This window comes from Rhinoderma darwinii, chromosome 2, assembly GCF_050947455.1.
Source record: "Rhinoderma darwinii isolate aRhiDar2 chromosome 2, aRhiDar2.hap1, whole genome shotgun sequence".
Taxonomy (NCBI): Eukaryota; Metazoa; Chordata; class Amphibia; order Anura; family Rhinodermatidae; genus Rhinoderma; species Rhinoderma darwinii.
In genome coordinates this window covers 281,806,546-281,829,490 of record NC_134688.1, presented here as the reverse complement: position 1 = coordinate 281,829,490, position 22,945 = coordinate 281,806,546, and the positions used below count along the sequence as shown (strand labels likewise).

At 41.2% G+C, this 22,945-nt stretch overlaps 1 protein-coding gene across 4 annotated transcripts in view; it reads right to left on the bottom strand.

Annotated features, from left to right (window-relative positions):
- The window catches only part of LOC142743010 (heterogeneous nuclear ribonucleoprotein R-like), a 63,748-nt gene that overhangs the window by 19,718 nt on the left and 21,085 nt on the right, over positions 1-22,945 (bottom strand). For all 4 annotated transcript variants that reach the window (XR_012881477.1, XR_012881478.1, XM_075853341.1 and 1 more), the window contains exons 2-7: positions 20,452-20,559; positions 4,716-4,829; positions 4,407-4,583; positions 3,207-3,342; positions 1,460-1,665; positions 268-417 (exon numbers count right to left, since the gene is read on the bottom strand). Coding sequence is in view for 2 of the 4 variants with exons in the window: in XM_075853341.1 (XP_075709456.1) it covers positions 268-417; positions 1,460-1,665; positions 3,207-3,342; positions 4,407-4,583; positions 4,716-4,829; positions 20,452-20,532 (864 nt within the window). In the remaining 2 variants the exon portion in view is untranslated. The remainder of the gene's footprint in view (positions 1-267; positions 418-1,459; positions 1,666-3,206; positions 3,343-4,406; positions 4,584-4,715; positions 4,830-20,451; positions 20,560-22,945) is intronic.

Here is a 22,945-nt window from a genome sequence, read left to right as displayed (position 1 = left end):
AAAAATAAATAAAGGAGAAGCAGCCACTTCAAACAGCTGATCGGCAGGGATGCCGAGTGGGACCCCCACCAATCGAATATTGATGGCCTATTGCTGAAAAGTAAATGCGGCTGAGCTGCAAAACAAGATAGCCCATGGACAGAAGTGGCGCTGTGTCTGGAAAAAAAAGCAGGCCCTTCTTTCTAATTCAGGACAACCCCTTTAGAACAGTGTTCCTACTTGGGATTAGTTTTCAACTGATAAAAAAAATATATATACACTTCTCACCCTAACTGCAGAGTCCCTCTCTTCAAAGTGCACAAAAGCATAATCCTTCAGCTTCTTTACCCGCTCCAACTTTCCAAACACTGAAAAAGCCTTTTCTAGAATTTCCTCTGTTACTGTGGAAGACAAGTTCCTTACAAAAAGTACTTTAACCTAAAATGACAAATAAAGAATATAAAACAAAGGCGATTCATTTTTTGGAACATAAATTACAGAATTACAACATTCTTATACACATTTTGGGTCCAAACAATTACTATATTCAAATCACTTTGCATGTACCGCTTCATACTTAATGCAGACTAACAGCCCTCACACAGCTATGTCGACTGAAAAATAAACACGTTATGGAATCTTGGAATGCGGTGATGAAAAAACTAAAAAGAATACTTGGCCCTGGAGGCAATAGGCCTGGTCGTTCAGGGGTTAAAGCAGATCTGTCGCTCATAAAAAGATGCCAGCATATTTTAAGCACAGGTTCATTATGTGTCTGTCAAATGGCACAATGTATGTAGCAGGTTTTTCTGCAAACAAACTAGAAGGCATACAGTGGATTCTTGCTTAGGGTTCCTTTGTTTTCATGAGGAGAGTGTTGCCTGCACCTTCACTCTTCAGAGCCTACTCGGTTTAATGGTGTAAAGCAAGGCAGCTGTCCCTCAGGAGTGAGCCGGGCAGGAGGAGAAGGAGCAGCGATCTCTGTTCACTTCAAGTTTTTTGCCCTACATTTATGGTATACACCCCAAAAGACTCCTGATGTATGTTACATGCCTAGCAATTGCATTCATCACCCATTGTATACGTTCAACGGATAAGTTCTGAACTCTCATGATTTATACGTTACCTATGGCACCCGTCACCCATAGGCTATTATGGAATGCATTGAATGACTAATCTATGAAAAGTTAGTGACGCATATTAACGGATGTCTGTGATGAATGCCGTACAGTGGCTATAGCATTCCATTTGTTACATTTGGCAGAGACACATGGCATACCTGTACTTCTAACATCCTGCTGCAAATTGCAGCATAAGGTAAGAGACAGATGCACTTTGAATACCATAAGCAAAATAAAATTATATATTGTGCCTGGGTAGAATTTTCTGTAAAAAATAAATAAAGTTCAGATGTATTTTTTTTTTTTTTTTTAACATCGTGAACAACTACCTTAGTGTTTTTGTTTTTTTAAATGCTCACCTTTGCCATTATTTCTGGATCTGGCTCCTCCACTGGATCTGCCCACTCTACAGTTACAACATTGCCCCAAACCTTCACTTTGCCACTCATTAATCTCCGTCTAGCTTGTGCTGCAGTTTTGTGGTCCTCATACTCCAAAAAACAAAATCCACGGTTCTTCTTTTTATCATCAGGTTGATGGTATAGAATGACATCCATAAGGCCCTCTAGAAATTACACAATTATGAACCTGAAATAAGCTACTGAAACATAGTAATATACAGCAGTTTGGCCATCACGGACACTCAGTAACAACTTGAATACAAATTATGCTACTGAGAAGTAAACGAAATTCAGATTACAGCTAAGCAGTGGATTCAACAACTGTCAGATCTAACTAGATGGCAGGCAACTTCTAGGATCTCCATTGCAATAAAGGAATGCGTGAGCGCACTCTTTAAAGGGTAACTAAACTTTCAACCAACAGGTCATAGGGACATGTCAGAAGTTTTGATCGATGGGGGTCCGAGCACCGAGACCCCAACCGATCGCTAGAACGCTGCGGCAGAAGTGCTCGTGTGAGCGCTGAGCTGCTTGGTTTCTGATTGGCTTTCCTCAGAATGCCGATGTAACAGTGTACGGACTCAATAGAAAGTCTTTTTTCGTAGAGCCGATGTAGCTGTGTACGGGCAATACGCCGCTACATAAGCTTTCCAAAAAAAGATAAATCAGAAACTAAGCGACTCAGTGCTCACCCGAATGCTTCTGCTGCTTTGTTTAAGCGATTGGTGGAGGTCTCAGTGCTCAGAGCCCCAACGATCAATACTTCTGACATGTCATAGTGACATGTCAGAAGTTTGTTGAAGGTTTAGTTAGGCCCCATGCACACGACCGTAAAATCGCCCATAATTATGGGCCTATTCATTTCTATGTCCAACGGACACCTTCCCGTATCGCTACGGGAGGGTACCCGTGCCGTAGAAACCTGCCGGAAAAAAAAAAAAAAAAAAGGCATGTCCTATTTTACTTTATAATGGGGGCATAGCCCGTAAAAACGGCCGGCTGTCCGCAGCCGACCGTGCCCCTATTTACGGGCACGGTCGTGTGCATGAAGCCTTGGGCTCCATGCACGTAACCGTATTTTCATCCATCAGTAAATACTGTCCGTAAATACGGATCCGCAGGCATCCGTAATTCATCTGTATTTACAGAAGGGTGTCCGTAAATACGGTCCGTATTGCATCCGTATTTGATCTGTATATACGGATCCTTAAAAAATGTTTTAAAAAAAAAAAAAAAGAGGGCGGTTGTAAATGAGGTCATCAACATGTTGGTTAGCAACGCATCCGGAAATACGGACGGTTTACGGATGCACATCCGTATTTACGGAAGTGCACATAGAGTTCTGTGGGAGAGTCCTTGCCGTAATTACTGACAATAGGACAGGTATAATTTTTTCAGCACGGACACCCATCAGTTAAAGTACTGAAAAGGCGTCCGTGGCCAATAGAAATGAATGGGTCCGTAATTACTGTCAGTAATTACTGATGGAAAAATACGGTCGTGTGCATGGAGCCTTACACTTTAAATTTCTGTTTCTGAACAGTGTGCAGACCACAATCCTGACATTCTGGCTGGAATATCTTTAAAGCGAACCAGAATCCACTTGATAAAGACATTAAAGAATGGACACACAATGCGGGTGCTGGCTAATTTTAATTTTTGCTTCAGAAAGAAGAAAATCTTCTTCGGCATTTAATAACAATACCTGTGACTTTACTAAACTCCTCCAAAATATTTTCTTTAGTCTTATTTTTGGGGATGGATCCAACAAAAAGTCTGTTATTTGCAACAGAGATGCATACTCCAATATGTTTCCCAGGACGTATTTCAAAGTTGTCACACTGGGGAAGATAGTTATAAGAAACAAAACAAGAATAAAAAACAAACGTAAATTACCGTATATTTAAACACCTAATTATATAATTCAATAGCAGCACCAAGATTATGAGAATAAATGCAATCTGGAATAATAGGGGCTCATCTTTTAAATGATGAAAAAAAAAAAAAAAGCAGTCAGCAACCAAATGTGTGCATAAAGTCAAGTCACAGAGTTGGTTTTGTGGGAATGGCAGCACCCATGATAAATGATCTCTTAGTAAGTTGTTTATTCTTCAATATATAAATGACACATATGGTGGGGGGGGGGGGTTAAAGGTCACAAAAACCTCCTTTAAATGGGTTGTATAGGATTAGAAAAACGTTGCTGCTTTTTTTGAAGAAACAGCACACCACCTGTTCACAGGTTGCGTGTAGAATTGTGGTGCAGCCCCATTCACTTCAATTGAGCTGAGCTGAAAAACCAGACAAAACATATAGACTGGTGTGGCACTGTCTTTGGGAGAAAGCATACATGTTTTTCTAATTTTATACAATCGATTTAATTTTAGCAGACAATGGTTGAGTTGTATCAAAACTCTTGTACAGGAAAAAAGTGGAGCAGTTGCCCATGGCAACCAATTAGAATCCAACTTTAATTTTTCAGAGGCCCTTTGGAAAACGAAAGCAGCTAGAAGAATGTTTGCCACAGGCAACTATTCCACATTTCTCCTTAAGTAGTTTCGTTGCATCTCCGCCAATTCATTTTTTTAGGCCATTTTCACACCAGCATCATATCATGACTTTAGTTTATAATTTAATATATGAAGCCAAAATGGATTGATCATCAGATGGATCCAAGCAGTTACCGACTGCCCCTATTAAATGTAATGGGTTCCATTGGGTTTACCATAAATTTGATGGCAAGAATACCGCTGCATGCTGCGTTATTCTTGCCGTCAAAAATGACGGAAACCCCAACGCAACACCCGAAGGAGGCTCTGAACTGTAGAGAATTATAGATTATCCTCATTTTATATACATACATCTCATTACCACAGTTGCAAAAAAATACTAATAAATTACTTACCAACTTGACAGCTTCTTGTGCAGCCTCTTTGTTACAGAAAGTAATAAAAGCATAACCCCGGTTTTGCCCAGAGAGAGGATCCATCATAAGTCGAAGATCCCAGATGGGGCCTGCTTTTTCAAAGAGTGGTACTAGCTCATCTTCATACAAGTCTCTTGGTATCTTTCCAACAAACACCTGTTCAAAAAAGAAAAAAACATGGAAACAATACTAACCCATACTGGCTTTTTCTGTAGACTTAAATAGATTTCCTACATAAAGAAAGAACATGTAGATGAAAGATTTACAATATTCCAAAATCTGACAGACCTCTGTTCCGATGCCTGGTTGCGCGCATGAAGAAACAGATTCTGGAGGTGGTCCACCATATTTTCTTTGCCCCGTTGTTACATCCAAACTGTATCCAGTTCTTTCCAGTAATACCTGAATTAAAGCATTGAAGACATTTGAGATGGCCATTGTGTGTAAAGAACAATACTGAACTTCAAATTTGCAAACATATTAGATACGAATATATAAATTATATACAAATGACATCCTTTAGCTAAAGCTGTATGCTGCGCTATTCTTGCCATCAAATCTGATGGAATTTCAGTTGAAACCAGTATGCTCTAAGGGGGGGGTTTTACATAAATAAAGCCCCAATCACCATTCAAACAAAGAGTTATATAACGGTCTAACATACTTTAGGGGAGATTGAATGGTCTAACAGAAAAACCTGTCTTTGTAGCTTATAGCTCAGCTTTTATTTCTGCTCTGTGAAAATGAAAGCCATTGGCAACAAAAGGCAGTTTTTTGTTACAGTTTGTTTTTAATTTCTCCCTATTTTCAGGATATTTGTTTGATGTCAGTAAACGAGAGCACTGTTTACTTTCACAGGCTAAGAAGCCCCTGAATAGCTGGTACTGCGCTCAGCAGTCAAGTGGATACAATCGTATGCAGTCAAGGCAATGATCTATGACCTATACAGACTGGACTCCAGACTGATATATTGTAGAACACTACCAGAGAGAATGGAAGATAGATTATGAATAGCATGATGATGGATAGTGGATGATGATTATTGATGATTTTAATTCATAGAGCATTAACTAGACTGCAAACAATTGTACCCACTTCTCAGCAGAGAGCAGGGTTAGCTAAGTACCGGTTTGCAGACTGAATGTGAACAAGTATTCTCATTCACAGACAGCACATTAATATTGAAATGGTAAGGAATGAACACGCAATGGGGGGAATTTATCAACCAATGTACAAACAATATTATGGCGTTAGAAAACGTTGCAAATTATGGCCCACAGCAAATTTGTGTAAAAATTAGCAACTTTTGCTGTTTTACCTTACCCCGCCTCATCATTTTTATTTTAAAGTGGGTGAGGCTTAGATTAAAGGGCCTAGCTACCCATGGCCGACAAATTCACTATAATTTCAGGAGCTTCCAAAAGACCAAGGAAGAGAAACCATCAAGTAGCACTACACACATATACACAGTGGGATAGGTTGCAGCCTTCCGTCGGAAGAATATTTTGGAAATCCTCCTGACGTATACCTCCAACGGAAGGCAATTAACGTAATCGAAAAAATGGAAACAGTAGGCGGAACTCAGTTAAAGGGGTTTTCCCTATCAGAGACATTTATGACACATCCACAGGATATGTCATTAATATCAGATTAATGCGAGTCCCACCTCTGGGAACCGCACCTCTCTAGAACGGGGCCCCTAAACCCTGTTCTAACTTTTTGTGCTCACGCAGCCTCCCGGCCACTTACTGATTACATAGTCGGGAGTTACGGAAACAGCGTAACTCGCTAAGCTACGCTGTTTCCATTACTCCCATAGAACTGAATAGTACTTACGTTAAAAGCATAGCTCGAAGGCTACGTTGCTTCCGCAACTGCCGTTAACTACTATGGGAGTTACGGAAACCGCATAGCTCAGCGAGTTACGTGGTTTTCATAACTCCTGACCATGTAATCAGGAAGTGGCCAGGAGTCCGTGTGAGCACAAAAATATAGAACAGGGTTTAGGGGATCCCGTTCCATAGATAGGTGCAAGTCCCAGAGGTGGGACCCGCATCTGACATATGATGTGGATATGTCATAAATGTCCCTCATGGGAAAACTCCTTTCGGGCTTATTCAGACGAACCTGATATATGTCCGTGCAACGCACGTGATTTTCACGCGCCTCGCACGGACCTATATTAGTCTATGGGGCCGTGCAGAGAGTCCGTGATTTTTACGCAGTGCGTGTCCGTTGCGTAAAACTAACGACATGTCCGTTCTTTGTGCGTATCTCGCGCATAACGCACCAATTGAAGTCAATGGGTGCGCGATAATCACGCGCACCCCACGGAAGCACTTCCGTGGGATGCGCGTGATTCGCGCAACAGCAGTGAAAGGTATGAATGAAAACAGAAAAGCACCACGTGCTTTTCGGTTTACAAACATACAAACTGAGTGTCATAATGATGGCGGCTGCGCGAAAAGCACGTAGCCGCACATCATATGATCATGACACACGGAGCTGTTAAGTGCCTTCTGCGCACGCAAAACGCCGCGTTTATTGCGTGCGCAAAACGCACACGATCGTGTGAATCCGGCCAGAAGGTGTAGATGAATCCCCAGTGCTTGATAAGGGCTTACACAAGCTGAAATGTCGCTGAATACTGGAATAAACCACTGGTGATTTATCTACACCTTAACTGAGTGCTACCTACGGTTTCCATTTTTTCTGTACTATTGGGGAGACTGGGACCATGCCCCTGGTTTGGCGTGCACGACTATTCTACCAGGTAATATAAGGAGCTTCTACTGGCAATTAATGTACTGTGAAGGGGGCCTAATGTAACTTTTCAAAATAGAATTATTTGTCAGCAGATATATATTTTTTTTAAATAAAACTGAAAAATGCTGATTGACCAAGTATTTAAAAGGTTATGGACACCTTTCACATGGAATAAAAACCCCAAACTGTTTAACTCAGAAGTTACAGGGATTAAAAAACTTTGCATTTAGTTCCAGACTATATATAGGTCATTCTTTTATTCATTTTGAGACCCCCTCATATGCAGTTTTCAACCTGCTCCTAGTTTCAGACATTTCTCATGTTGGTGTGTCCCACCAGTGTTACATGCTGGATGTCAGGTCTGTGAGTCCAGATACTGCTGCCTTCACCAGCTCTCATGTATCAGCACAACTTAATTTCGGTCTCCTTCTACAGCCAATGAGGGATCTCTTCTCCCTTGTCCTGTCAGACACTGATGCCAAGTGTGTGTGATCCCTACTTTCCTCCCCCTAGAAAGTCTGCCGTGGATGCTACATAGCCTGTGTGATGTCTCCTCTCTCCCCCTGCAGACTGCAGTGTGGTCTCGTCATCTACACTCGGATATGGACAGCTTGTGTGTTCTGCTCTCTAATTAATATGAAGTTGGTCCCCATTTGCAACTAACAACTTCCACGCTTCTGGTAAGGCTTTCTACAAGATTTTAGAGTGTGTCTGTGGGAGTTTTTGCCCATTCATCCAGAAGAGCATTTGTGATGTTGGACGGAGAGGGCCTGGCTCGCAATCTCGGTTCTAGTTCATCCTAGATGTGTTCAATGGGTTTGAGTTTAGGGCTCTGTGCGGGCCAGTCGAGTTCTTTCACACTAAACTCACCCCACCATGCCTTTATGGACATTGCTTTGTGCACTGGGGCAAAGTCATGCTGGAACAGAAAAAGGCCTTCCCCAAATTGTTGGAAGCAAAATACCTTGGTATGCTGAAGCATTAACGTTCCCCTTCACTGAAATCGAAGAGTCCTAGGCCAACCCCTGAAAAATAACCCCATAGCATTATCCCTCTTCCACTAAACTTTACAGTTGACACAATGCAGCCAGGCATTCGCCAAACCCAGACTCGTCCATCAGACTGCCAGATATAGAACTGTGATTCGTCCCTCCACAGAACACGTTTTCACCTCTCCAGAGTCCAGTGGCGGCGTGTTTTACACCACTCCATCCGACACTTGGCATTGTGCTTGGTGATGTAAGGCTTGCATGCAGATGCTTGGCCATCGAAACCCATACCATGAAGCTTGTGACACACAGTTTTTGTGTTGATGCAAATGGCAGGGGAGATTTGGAACTTAGTGGCTGAGTTTCCTAAAGGCTTGAACTTTGCTATATCCCTCACAGTTGATCGTGTAATATACAGGAGGGTGGAAATTTCACAAACTGACTTACTGCAACAGTGGTATAATTACAGTACTATGATTAAATTCAGTGCTCGTTAACACGACCCATTCTGTCACAAATGTTTGTAAAGGCAAACCACAAAGCTGTGAGGTGAACTTTGAAATCAGCTCGGAACCCCCATTCTAGAGCACGGTGGTGGTCCCAGGCCCAGTGGTATGTCCCCAGCAATTATTTATCACAGATCCTGTAGTTAATAGGATTTGTAGAAAGGGGTCCTGGCCAACTTCCGGTATGAGCAGATGCTCTGAGTGAGGGATCCATCTCTGGACTTCTAATTCCTACATTATTCTGCCGAATATAGCTGCAAAAATTCCTCTACCGGGCTCTCATAAGACATACCAGGATAGGGTCTCCAAAATTAACCGTACCAAAAACTCGTTGGCGACAGAGCGACTTAAAAAGTGTTTGCCCAAGCTAAATCACAAAATGGTGCCAAAACATTGCTCCTCTGCCGGATGATGCTTCTGAAGATGCCCAGCCAGACTCTTGAAGCTTTACACATCGCAACTGGGACTAAACTTACCCTTAGCCAGGTATCTGTGCAGCTTCTCGTGGTGACCCAGGTATCTACTACTTCTCTCACCAGCAAGATAGAAGAGATGAATATGGATGTCAGCTTACTCCAGCAGGATCTATAAAATCTGCATGACCAGATCCGGGACTCAGACTAGAATCTCACACCTGTAGGACTTAGCGGCTCCGACTCCAGGACGAATTGCCTTTCTAGATAAAGCTGCAGGCGTTTTGGCCCAGAAGTCTGAGGACTTGGAAATTAGGCGACGCTGAAACAACGTTCGCATTTTGGGTCTATCGAAGCGGACTGAAGTTAATGATCCCTGCGTTTTCATGGAACAGTAGCTTAAAAACATCCTACCAGACACCACCTTATCCTTAGCCTACACTGTGGAAAGAGCCCATTGAGTCGTGGCCCAGCCTCCTGGAGCACCATCTTGCTCTTAGTTGACGCACTTGTCAACAGCGGACACAAATAGGCCATTTTACAAGCGCCAGAAAGAAAAGAGAAAGCACCTTCCAGAATTATACTATGTCTCTCTTCCGTGACTTTTCTGCTGCACTCCAGAAAACCAGAGAAATTTTTGTTACGGTCAAGAAATGACTTCGGGTTCAACAGATATCTTACTCCATGGCATTCCCTGCAAGGTTACGAATTGTCCATGAGGCTAGAGCCATTTTCTTCAAATACACCCTCTGACACAGATGATTGGCTCAATTCCCACAGAAGATCACTGCGTAGATAATATGCCTATCTTTACATCGGACTCAAAATTGTTCCTTGAACGGTATGTACTTCTTCAGGTAAAGCTCCCACCTCTGGCATCCCTCACAGTTTTAGATGAAGCTGTTAAATTTGCCTAAGCCATACTCGTATGCATGGGGGACTAGAACCGCTTATGTGATTCTCTGGATAGATTTACCTTACCTAACGCCCTTCCCCTGCAAACTTCTGCCTCCCCTCTACAGCAATTTTTATATGAAAAAGAGTGATTTGACTTGTGGCGTTATTTTCAAACAGTCAGGGAATTCTTGTCTTATGAGAATCACATTCTTCGGAGATGCTCTAAAGGCTTACCTGCGTGGATGCATTCAATCCTTCATCAAGCGTGAATCTGCTAAAAGAGGAACTACAACTGGCCTCTGCCTGTAAAACCCTTGAAGCCATATATGTATCTGTCCCCTCTGACTAACAGGTTCTCCTGGCTCCAAGCTAAGACAAAATATTTTATTTGCAAGAAAAGACCAAAAAAGACGTATGTTCTTTAACAATCAGAAATATTTTTAAATGGGAAACCAGTCGAGCAATCTTCTTGCTCACCTGATTCACCAGAATACCACCTCACCTGCCACTCTAAAAATACAGTTGTCTTCTGGCGACAGCCTCACCTCAAATTCTGATAAGCTAGATGGTTTTGTCCTTTTCGATCAGGATCGCTACAGTATTAGACTTGCACACAGATGAACACATCATCCGTTATCTGACTAACCTCAACAATCCAGTGGTATCGGAGGAACTGGAGGGTCCCATTACCTCGTAAGAAACGTCAGAACTGGCTAGAGGTAAATCACCAGGCACTGATCGGATACCTCTTGATGTCTTTATTAAATATCAAGGCACACTCCTTTCTTTACTTTAGGTAAATTAGTCCTCATTTGCCCAAAATATATATAAAATTATTATTATCTAAAAACCAGATCAAAACAAATTGGAATGTGGCTCTTATTTGGCCAATTAAATTGTTAAATATGCACTATAAATTGCTTGCAAAAATTTTAGACAATTAGACAACAAGAAAATTTGTGACAGCATCCATGTGGCAAAAAAATGCGTTCAAAGGAATGTTGCATGCGTTGGGGCTGTGTTAATAAACACCATTTTTTTAACCACATGGATGCGGTCATGAATTTTCTTGTGGTTGACGTAAGGACCTGAAATCTGGGAATTTTTTTGGAAGCGGTTTAATATTTGCATCTTTTTGAATTTTCCAAGTGAGTGGTGTAGGCAAATGAGAACCTTTATAAACAGACTCAACACGCTCATTGACTCTTTGATACACCCTGACCAAGCTGGTTTCATTCCAGACAGAAGCACGTCAGATAATATATATCGTGTGCAGATTGTTTCTCAGATTAGTGTGATTGGAGAATACTGCGCCTTCACCTCGCTGGATGTGGCCAATTCTTTTAATTTCATTGAATGGCTATACCTTATCCAAGTTCTCCAAAAGTTTGAATTTGGTCCCAATTTTATCACCCGAGTCCTATTCTGTACAAGCACCATAAGGCCGGGATCACACAGTTTTGAAGCTCAGTTTTTAAACCTAACACAGAAGTAGATAAAAAAAAATTAGATGTCTTTCCTTTATACCATTACTTCTGGTTAGATCCACTTCTGGCTTTGGTATAAACAAAACAAAATAAGAGCCAAAAAGTGCCTCAAACCAGCGTGTGCGATCCTAGCCTAAGGCTGCAATTTCACTTAATGGTTTGCGCTCTATTTACTTTCCGCTCAATAGAGGAACCTGTGAAGGGGGTCAGATGTCTCCACTTTTTTGCACTTGCAACACGTATTAGAAATGACAAGGACTACCAGGGCATTGTATACACCTCTAGAGAAGATTGTAAAGCCCTTTATGATGACCTGGTGCTATTTTTATGTCAACCTGAGGTCTCATCATTAAGAGCTATGACACTCGTTAATGAGTTTTAAGAGTACTCCGGTTTACAGACTAGGCTTCGTTCACATCCGTGTCAGGACTCAGTCTAAGCTTTCCGTCAGGGGAACCCACGAACAGAATCCAAATGTAAACCGTAGGATTCGGTTTGCATCACCATTGATTTCAATGGGGACGTATCCGATGCAAATGGTTTCCGTTTGTCACCGTTATTTAAGGGTTCTGTCGTTTTGAAGGAATGAATAGCGCAGTCGACTACGGTATTGATTCCGTCAAGACGACGGAACCCTTAATAAACGATGACAAACAGAAACCATACGCACCGGATCCGTCACCATTGAAATCAATGGTTATGCAAACAGAAACCTATGGTTTCCATTTGTTTCAGTTTGGATTCAGTTCATGGGTTCCCCTGGCGGAAATCTCAGATGGAACCCATGAACAGAGTCACGACGCAGAGGCTCTGTCACCACATTATAAATGGCCTATCTCCTACATAAAGAGATGGGCGCTATAATTTAGGTGACAGATCGTTTTTTTGTAAATAAAAAGCACTGCTATTTTCACCATGTTATTAGCGATTTTAGCTTTATGCTAATGAGTTTCTCAATGGACAACTGGGCGTGTTTTACTATTGACCAAATGGGCGTTGTACAGAGGAGTGTATGACGCTGACCAATCAGCGTCATACACTTCTCTCCATTCATTTAGTCAGTGCATAGGGATCCTTTTAGATCGCTATGTGCTGTCTTATACGAACACATTAACGATACTGAAGTGTTTAGACAGTGAATAGACATTCCACGGGATGTCTATTCACAATCCCGAAATTTCGTTAATGTTTCTGTGGTAGATACAGCAGAGCAAGCGTAATCCTTCTGTAACCTGTCATTTACAGTGTGATCTCTGCTTGTAAGACAGATAGTAATACCACACAAAATAGTTACTAGTTCATATAACCCATATGTCTACTTATATTTTTTTTTAAACACCCCATTTTAAAAACTGCACCCCTCAAAGTATTCAAAACAGCATTTAAAAAGCTTCTTAACCCTTTAGGAATTTCACAAGAATCAAAGCAAAGATGAGATTTACAAATACTTTTTCCCCATTTTAACCATTTTTTCTCTGTAACAGAAGATTTTACAAGAGAAATACAACTGAGTATTGCCCAGATTCTGTCGTTTTTAGAAATATCCAGCATGTGGCCCCAGTGTACAAATGGACTGAAGCACAAGCCTCAGAAGCAAATAAAGGAGCACCTAGTGGATTTTAGGGACTCTTTTTTTATTAGCATATATTTTTGGCACCATGTCAGGTTTGAAGAGGTCTTGTGGTGCCAAAACATAGGAAACACCCAATTTTAGAAACTAGACTCCCAAGGAATTCATCTAAGGGCGCAGCGAGCATTTAAACCCCACAGTTTTTTTTGCTTAATTTCTTGGAATTAAGCCGTAAAAATGAAAAGTACACATTTTTTCACATAAACCGTTTTAGCTCAGATGGTTTTCTTTTTCACAAAGAATAAATGAGAAAAAGCACTCCAACCTTTGTAAAGCAATTTCACCCAAGTACGATAATACCCCACATGTGGTCAAGAACTGCTGTTTGGACACACTGCAGGGATCAGAACGGAAGGAGCGTCATTTGGCTTTTGGAGCTCAAATTTTACTAGAAATTTTTTTGGATGCTGTGTCGCATGTGCAAAGCCCTAAGGCACCAAACCAGTAGAGACCTTTTCCTAAAGGTGACTCCTTTAGGAAAACTACACCCATTAAGGAATCCAACTAGGAGTATAGTGAGCACTTAAACCCCACAAGTTTTTTGCAAAACGTATTGGAATTGGGCTGTGAAAATTAAAACACTTTTTCTACTAAGAGTACGGCAATACCCCATACGTGGTCATAACCTGCTGTTTGGAAACACGGCAGGGCTCGGAACTGCAGGAGCGCTGTTTGGCATGCAGATTTTGCTGGATTGTTTTTTGGACGCCATGTCACATTTGCAGAGCACCTGAAGTACCAGGTTACTCCATTTTGGAAACTACACCCCTCAGGGCATTTATTTAGGGGTGTAGAACATTTTGTTGTGGTGTTTCATAGATTTTATTAGAATTATGCAGTAAAAATGAAAAATATTTTTTTTTCCTAAAACTATATTTACAAGGGGTAATATGAGGAAAAAAAACATAACAGTATAGTGGAAACCCCAGAGAAGTGAGTCCATTTTGAAAACTACACCCCTCAAGGCCTTTATCATTTGCCTGGACATATGGCAGGGCTCAGGAGTGAAAGAGCAATGATTTTTCACACATTGGCACACAACCCCCAAGAAGTGACCCCCATTTTGGAAACCATACCACTCTAAGCATTTATTAAGGGGTGCAGTGAGTATTTTGATCCAATACTACTCTTTTACTAGAAAATAATGTGCAGTGCATTTTCCACGGATATGCCATTTAAGTGCACAATATGTTGTGTCCAGCTTTTGCCACTGAAGACAAACACCTCATAAACGGTTATGCGAATTCTCCCGGGTATGGGAATGCCATATATGTGGAAATAAACCTCTGTTTGAGCACGCTGTAGGGCTCAGAATGGATGGAACGCGATTTGGCTTTTGGATTTTGCTTGGTAGTTGTTCTGTTTGGGGTTTTACTGGTATTTCAGTTTATAATGTAGGGGCATATGTAAGCTGTGCGGAGTACATCAGGGCATAATAAGGTGGTATAATAATGGGGTAAATAAGTTCTTTCAAAGACATGTGGCCAATGTCGCACTGATAAATGGTGGCCAATCCTATCTCCCTTTTGGAACACGCTTTTATTTTTTTGTGCGACGGAGCGGTGTGCGTTCGCTTTTTTTTTTTTGTTGGACAATCTGTAGTTTTTATCTACACCATTTTGGGGTACATGCAACTTTTTATTCTATTTTTTGAGAGGCATGGTGACTGGAAAAAAAGCAATTCTGCTGTGGTGTTTTTTTACAGCATTCACCGTGCACTATAAAATATTTAATTTATTCTGTGGGTCGATGCGATTATAGGTATACCATATGTATATAGGTTTTTTTTATGTTTCAGTGTTTTAATCTAAGAGCCGTAACTTTTTTATTTCTCCATCAAGAAAGCTGCAGAAAGGGCTTGTTTTTGCGGAACGAACTGTAGTTTTTATTGGCACCTTTTTGGGTACATGCGACTTCTCGCTCCCATTGTATTACATTTTTTGGAAGATTAAGTGACTATAAAAATACCAATTCTGGTATTTTTTTTTATGGCGTTCACCGCGCTGGATAAACAATACTTTTATAGTTCAGGCCGTTACGAACGTGTCAATACCAATTATGTATAGTTTCTATTTTTCTAATAATAAAAAGGACTTGATAAGGTGAAAAGGGGGATTTTTTTATTTTAAAACAACAATATTTTGAACTTTTTTTTTTTTGTCCCATTAGGAACTTCAAGGTCCAACTGTCCGATCGTTGGTACTTATGTATTGCAGTGTATTATACCGGTCCGTTTCGCACGGGCAGACAGTGTATTAGGCCCTGCTAGGACCGAATAGTCTACTGTAGAAGGCAGACCTGGAGGCCATTGTTAGGCCTCCGGTTGCCATAGCAACTATCGGCACCCTGCGATCGTGTCTCGGGGGTGCCGACGGTGTTGTAACCCCTTAGATGCGTCGGTTGCAATTGACTGCCGCATTTAAGGGGTTAATCGGCAGGGACCACCGCGGTGATCCCGTCCCGATGTCTTCCCTCAGTACTAAGTCTGCTAGTAGTAGCCAGAGAGTTGCCGGGCATAGGGGAATCACTGAGCTCGGTTAGAAGCTGTATATATATCTATCTATATCCATCCATCCGTCCAAGTCTTTTAGCATCTTGACTTTTCCATGATTACTTTCATAAGGGGCTCATCCAGATCCAAACTCCAGCTCGCTAAACTACAGAGACCCAAAGAAATGGCAGGTATGGCCTTACCAGATAGCTACTTCTATTATTTGGCCAGACAACTAAAATAGCTTGACACATTGCAAACAGTTGGTCTTCTGCCATCATTTGAGTTTTACTTGGCAGACTTCCTACAAACCAGAATGCTGTGGCCCCTTCTTGAACATCAAATCTCAAACTAGAAATCTGCCTCAAAATTTCTGCAGATTTTGACCTGCCTGCACTTTCTTGCCGCATTTTTCCAGCAGCCATTGAGTGCCATAGGCAAAAAAAACGCTGCGAATGACGGTTTCTCTGCCTCCCATTGATAATGGGAGGTCAGAGACGGAACCATGGCAAGAAAGAGCATGCCGCTTCTCTTTACCGCGAATAGCTAAAAGCCGCTCCAGGAAAGAAAAAAAAAAAAAAAGAAAACACCTCCACCTCCCATTGAAAATCAATAGGAGGCTGTTTCGGACGTTTTTTGCCGCTGATTCTAATGTGTTTTCCGCGCCAAGATCAGCGGAAAAAAAACAAAAAACCTCTATAAACTGGGCCTTAATCTCCAGGTGACATGCCTTCTTTACCCTAAGAACTGTGAATCTGTGGAATATCCCACCTCAGAAAGGAACAGTACATGATTTAAAAAAATGCTTAGATCATTTCTTCTAACAAAAAAATATCAGCGCCTATGTCAACTTATAGAATTCTTTTTGTATGTTGATCCAGTCTGATCGCCACTTGAGATTAGGAGGGAAATCTTTATTTTTAGGCAGAATAGTTAATGCCTTTTGACTATTTATTTTTTAACCTTCCTCTGGATCAATAGGGGTAAAACAAAAGTTCTATAGTTTACCCATATCCCTTGATTTGAAGCCCGTCTTTTTTCAAGCGCACCACTATGGGATAACTCCTTGAAGTACAGCTACAAAATATACCGGATACTTCTTACTGGTCTAATCTCGGGCTTTCCACACTGGGCGATTTATAGGATAACGATATCCAATGGTCATTTGAACAACTCCAGAGTAAATACCCACTTCTACAGATATGTGCAGCTGCGACATGCAATCACGTCCCATTTTCCAAATGCAGAATTCCAATCTCCTCATAACCTCTGATGGGTATTATCTGATCACAAGGTGCAGGCGGTCGCATTTCAAGGATATACTTTCACCTGATGTGGAATAAGGCCTCTCATTCCACCTTGCCTGCACCGGAGAAATGGAAAAATACGATTCCATCACTTACAGATGAAACTTGTGCCAACTTAATGGAATTCCACCTGCATGTATTCCCAGCAAGCAAACACAAAATGAATGCAATTTTATTTTATACAACAAAGCTACCTCACCCCTATACGTTTGACTAAGATGGGTAGATGACCAGATGCCCAATGCCCACCTGCAGACTTCTGGCACATGGTGTGGACCTGTCCTGTTCTAGCAAGTTTTTCGGAAGTGGTGGATATTCTTTCCATTATAGTTCGATCTCCTGTTGCTTGTGGCCCAGAAATGTTTATTTGGGCTTTTTGACAAAGAACTGTGGTCTCACCATCTTCACATATGCTTTAGAGAAACATTATTTCTTGCGAGGAAATGTATTACCATCAGATGGATGGATAAGAGGGGCCCCAGATATTCCACGTGGAAAAACTAGTGAACTCTGTTGTTGCACATGAAAGAATTGTTTTTATTCATTGAACATGCCCGAACAAATTACAAAGAGGATGGGGTTTGTGTTGCCAGTCTCCTCCTACTCAATATCACCCACTTGAACTAACCCCCACAATTCAAGAGCTACAAGCTTAGGACCCTTGCCCAATAGCTTGACTACTGCTGGGCTGTCCTCTTTCATCCCTTTCAGAAGTTTTAGTGAAAATCTCGGTCTCTTTCATATATAAGTGATTTACAATTACTACTGCTTGATAGTACACATATTTTTGTTTCAATGCGCTCATTACTGATTGTAATGCGTAATGTATTTCAGTTTAATTTTCTGCTGACTGTATAATTTATTATATAGATATTGTTTTAAACTTCATAAAAGTGTCTTATTTTTATTTATTGCTTCTGATTTGATGACCTTGCATAAAAATATAATCTGGGTTATTTTATTAACAGTGTAAAAATGTAACCGTTTAAAAAAAATTGTGGGAAACCCCTTTTAGATGTAGAATTTATAGGAAGATGTTTAATTTTGAATTTAGAAAGCAAATGAACAATACAAAACATAACTTCAGTTCCAGAAGGTCTGCAACTATGTACACCTTTTGAAGGCTTTATTTGACATTGATGCCTCGGTTGAGAGATCTCCAATGGTGCCCACTCCACAGATTGCTCTTTTAGCTTTGATTCCTGGTCCCCGGACAGGCAAGAAATAGAAAAAAAGGACTTCTTAGACACTTCCTGACTGCGGCACGAACGGTCATTCCTAGACACTGGAAGTCCACCGAGCCCCCCCACGATTAGAGAGTGGGTGGTTGAGATGGATCTTCCCCATTGAATGGAATCTTGGATGGCAGAGGATCGAGACCACTCTGACATAATTGCAATTGTATGGCTTGCATGGTCCTCCTTCAAATCAGGTTCACATTTTGCTACCTGGTTAGACTGAAAGTTGCCTTTTCGGTATTCTGAGATATGCCATGTTCTTTGGGTTATGACCTCCATCTGGTGCCGGGATTAATTTCCTTATATCATACGTACGTATATTTTTTTTTATTTACAATTTTCTTTATTTCTTAATTTTATTTTCTTATCTTTGCTCTTTTTCTTTTCCCCTACTCCTTAACTTTCGTGTATCTAGCGCACCTATGCCACGCATTGCCTCTGTAGCGTGGAAATTGTGTGCTGATTTACGCATTGTAACATATATACCACCTTTCTATGCTCATATTCGTTCAAAAACTCATTGCTGGATAGTCTTCTGCTTATTTGTATTTTTATAGCTACCATTATTGACATGTCTATATCCTGATATGTACACATCTGTTTCCATCTTTTGTATTTGTAAAACTTTAACTAATAAAAATCAGATTTAAAAAAAAAAAAAAAAAAAAAGTGTACATAGATTTTAACAGCTTCAGACAAGTACTTGACAGTATCCACAGATTCTTGATTGAATTAAAATCCGGACTTGGCCATTGTAGAACGTTCACCTTTTAGTTGTAAAACCATTTCTGTCTTGCTCTGCCTTTGGGATCATTGTCCTGCTGAAAGGGGAACTTTCTACCAAGCTTTAGTTTTTGATCAGACTGAAGTAGGTTGACTTGCAGCATTCTCATTGTATTCTACATCATCCATGAGCACTTCAATTTTGTGAAGATGCCCAGATACCCATAGCACAGGATGCCGTCGCAAAGTTTTTAGAGTCTCCCGTGTGTATACATACACTACTGGATCATTCATTTCAATACACCCCCAGATTTGTTGATTTCTATGTAATAGATGAACGTGACCCGCACGTGTTTTGCAAAAACAAGTCTCTTTTGTTTTAGGAAGGAGAATTGAAAAGCGATATGCTTTACTTGCTTTGAGAACTGCAAGGAAAAAAGTCTGCAGGAAATTGCTCACCTGGAGAAGGCATGTGGTGTGCAGTGTACCCTCAAGAAATACACTGAAAATAGGAGGGTACGTGATAGACCACGACCTGGACAACCTCAAGTGAAAACAAAACAGGAGGACAAATTAATCAGTGTGTGTTACAAACGGGACTGATTCAAAATAGCTCATCAGACACTCGCTGCTGCAATGGAAACGAGGAAGCGTGTCAATCGCGACTGTCAAACGCCGCCTTGTAGCCTGTGGCTTGAAGGGAAGTGTTGCAGCCTGAAAACCATTGCTTAGGCCCATTAATTAAAAGAGGCTTTTGTGGGCTAAAAAGCACAGGAGCTTGACCACTAGCCAGTGGAAGGTTGTTTTCATAGACTAATCAAAGTTTGAGGCGCTCAGGTCCAAGAGGCAAAAGTTTGTTCGCCATGCGACAGGAGAGCGCGTGCTTCCTGCTTCAATTCAGCTCACAGTCAAGCATGGAGGAGGTGGCATTATGGTCTGGTGAGGCTTCACAGGTGATGAGGTTGATGATTACTAAAAATCCAATGAGTAATGGACTCCAAGTGCTACCGTAACATGTGTGTGTGCGCGTCATGCCATCCATTCTGGCACCTGTTTTGTTGGTTGTGGTTTCACACTACAGCAAGATAACGATTGTCTTTGCAAAAAGCATGTTCAGTCAAAAGAACGTCAACAGGTGCTGAAGAACATGGTTTGGCCACCCCAGAGTTCCAATTGCAATCCAATTGAATTCCTTTGGAATTATCTGGACAGGTGTTTGAGAAGTACAAGTTACAAGCCAAAATCACCTTTGACAGTTTCTACAAAAGTGGGCTGCAATCAAAGCTCAAACTTTAGAATATTTGACCAAGAGAATGCCCCTTGTTTACACTGCTGTGATCGCTGCTAAGGGTGGATACTTTGATAAGAGAAAAATTCAAGGAAGTCAAGGCTCAATTCATTTGTAACCAATGTTCTTGCAAACATGTTTATTTGCCTAAATACAATAAATCCATTCATAAAAACTAGCTTTTGTTTATTTAAAAAAACAAAAAAAAAAAAACGATTTAGGTGGTGTATTGAATTTGCCAGGAAGTAGTGTATACACCTAAACAAACATAACCTTGCACGCATGTTACCTTGATCTTTGCTTCATCTGGAGCCTTGGTGCTTTCTGGTGTCTTGTTTCCCTGCTTCTCCCTCTGTCTATAGGTTTTCATGATTCAAGGAGGATGGGATTTCTAGTTCTGAAAAGAGTCAAATGCAATTTAAATCAGATTCACAATTCAAATTAAAAACAAAATGTGATGAAATTGCCTCTCTGTACGTCTAACTTATATTTTACATTCAGCTTGACAACAGATGACTAAATGTGGCACGGATTTTCATGGCACAACAACTCATCACAGCTTCAAAATCGCAACAAGCAACTTCATGAAGTGATGTCACAGCAAAAACAAGCCTGGTTTTAATCTGGTTTCTTAGAACGTTTCCATGAAATTACACAAAAATATAACAAAATAGATCATGCATTATAGTTTATGAATAGTTTCATTGTTTAAAATGCAGTACATAGCAGACACAGTTATATATGTGACGAGCTCTGTGGAAATAATAGATCTTGGGCTTTCCATCACATAACTGCAAGATTCACAGCAAGGCAATATCTAAATATCCACCGAGGAAACGGCCGGAAAACCCCAGTAAAATTTGTGACATGTGAAATTGTCCACATATTTTACCGTGTACAGCAATAGGTAAAATCTGAAGTAACTTTGAACAAAAACTTGCAGGATGCCCTCAAACGCCACAGCCTCTTCATTGTTTACATGGTTCTCCTTCATACTTTGCCCAGAATGTTACATTTGTAGCAGGTGTGCAAGGTATTGTACCACTTTCCCATTCACTTTATTGGATAGAAGAGCAGGATTCTTCGCATCTATGCGTGTGCCGTGTTTCGAATACATGATAGAAGTTAGGCTCCACCCATTAACTCAGAGAAAACGGAGAATTAGAGAGCCTGCAGAGGGGAAAACTGCTATTTAACCCCTTAAGGACACAGCCTAGTTTTGACCTTAAAGAGGCTCTGTCACCACATTATAAGTGCCCTATCTCCTATATAAGTAGATTGGCGCTGTAATGTAGGTGACAGCAGTGCTTTTTATTTAGAAAAACGATCTATTTTTACCACTTTGAGCGATTTTAGCTTTATGCTAATTAGTTTCTTAATGCCCAAATGGGCGTGTTTTCACTTTAGACCAAGTGGGCGTTGTACAGAGGAGTGTATGACGCTGACCAATCAGCGTCATGCACTTCTCTCCATTCATTTCCACAGCACTAGCGATATTGCTATATCGCTATGTGCAGTCACATACACAAAGACGAACGTTACTGCAGTGTCCTGAGTCCTGACTAGGGATGTCACGATACCAGAATTTGGACTTCGATACCGATACTTCGTTAAGTATTGCGATTTCGATACCAATTTCGATACTTTTGGCAACAGTAATAAAAAAAAAATTCTTCCGTTTTCTGATGTGAGGCGCGACTTGTGATGAATTTTGAACGCGCCTCACATTAATAGTAATTAATCCCATCATGTTTGTCAGTCATAATGGGTTAATGTGCGAGGTACATGATGGGGTTAATTACTATTAATGTGAGGAACATGGAGGTTAAATTCACCGCACCTCGCGCCTCACATTAATAAGTGAATGAAAGCCGTGTTTATTTCATTTTTTTACAGCGTACACATCATAAATGATGCAAAAAATTGTTGTGCGCGCCATTACTGAATGTGTGTATTTTATGTATTGAGACTTATTTTAATGTTTATTGTAAAAAAGGTGAAGGTGTATTTTTTTTTAAATTTAACAATACTTTGTTTTTACTTTATTTTTAAACTTTAATGTACTGACATATATCAGATATGTGCCAGTACATTAGCCTGTGGGCGGATAGCACACAGGCAGTTGTTAGGGCATACTTGGGTATGTCCTAACAACATGAAATATGGTAAGACAGCCCTGGGGTCGGTCAATAGACCCTGAGCTGTCTGCCCATATATGGTATGGCCCTCGATCGCGTCACAGGAATTCCCTGTGACGCGATCCAGGGGCATCCCCCCTTCTAATTTTCTCCTGAATGCTGCAGTCAGCTGTGATCGCAGCATTCAGGGGAATAGCGGTGGAGATGAGAGGTTTCTCTGATCTCCGCCGTTATAGAGTGGAGCTGCGGCTGTGTAATACAGTCATTGCCCCGCTCCTGACAACAAGTGCACGCGCGGTCAGCATGAGGAGGTGCGGCCGGCGCTGCACTAATGAGCGGCAGGTCAGGCACTGGAGACAGAACATGGGTGTTTTGTAGTGCCCCCGCCATGTTCTGTCTCCAGTGCCGCCGCTCATTAGTGCAGCGCATCATCCTGACCCCGCGAACTTATCATGACTCAGGAGCGGGGCTGTGGCTGAATTACACAGCCGCAGCCGCGCTCCCATACATTCATGTATTACTATACTGAGCTGTGCGGCTGCGCAGCTCAGTATCGAAATACAGGAAATAGCGGTATCGAACCGTTTAGGGATGCACAGTATCGAAACAGTATCGAAGTTTCGATGCACCGTGCATCCCTAGTCC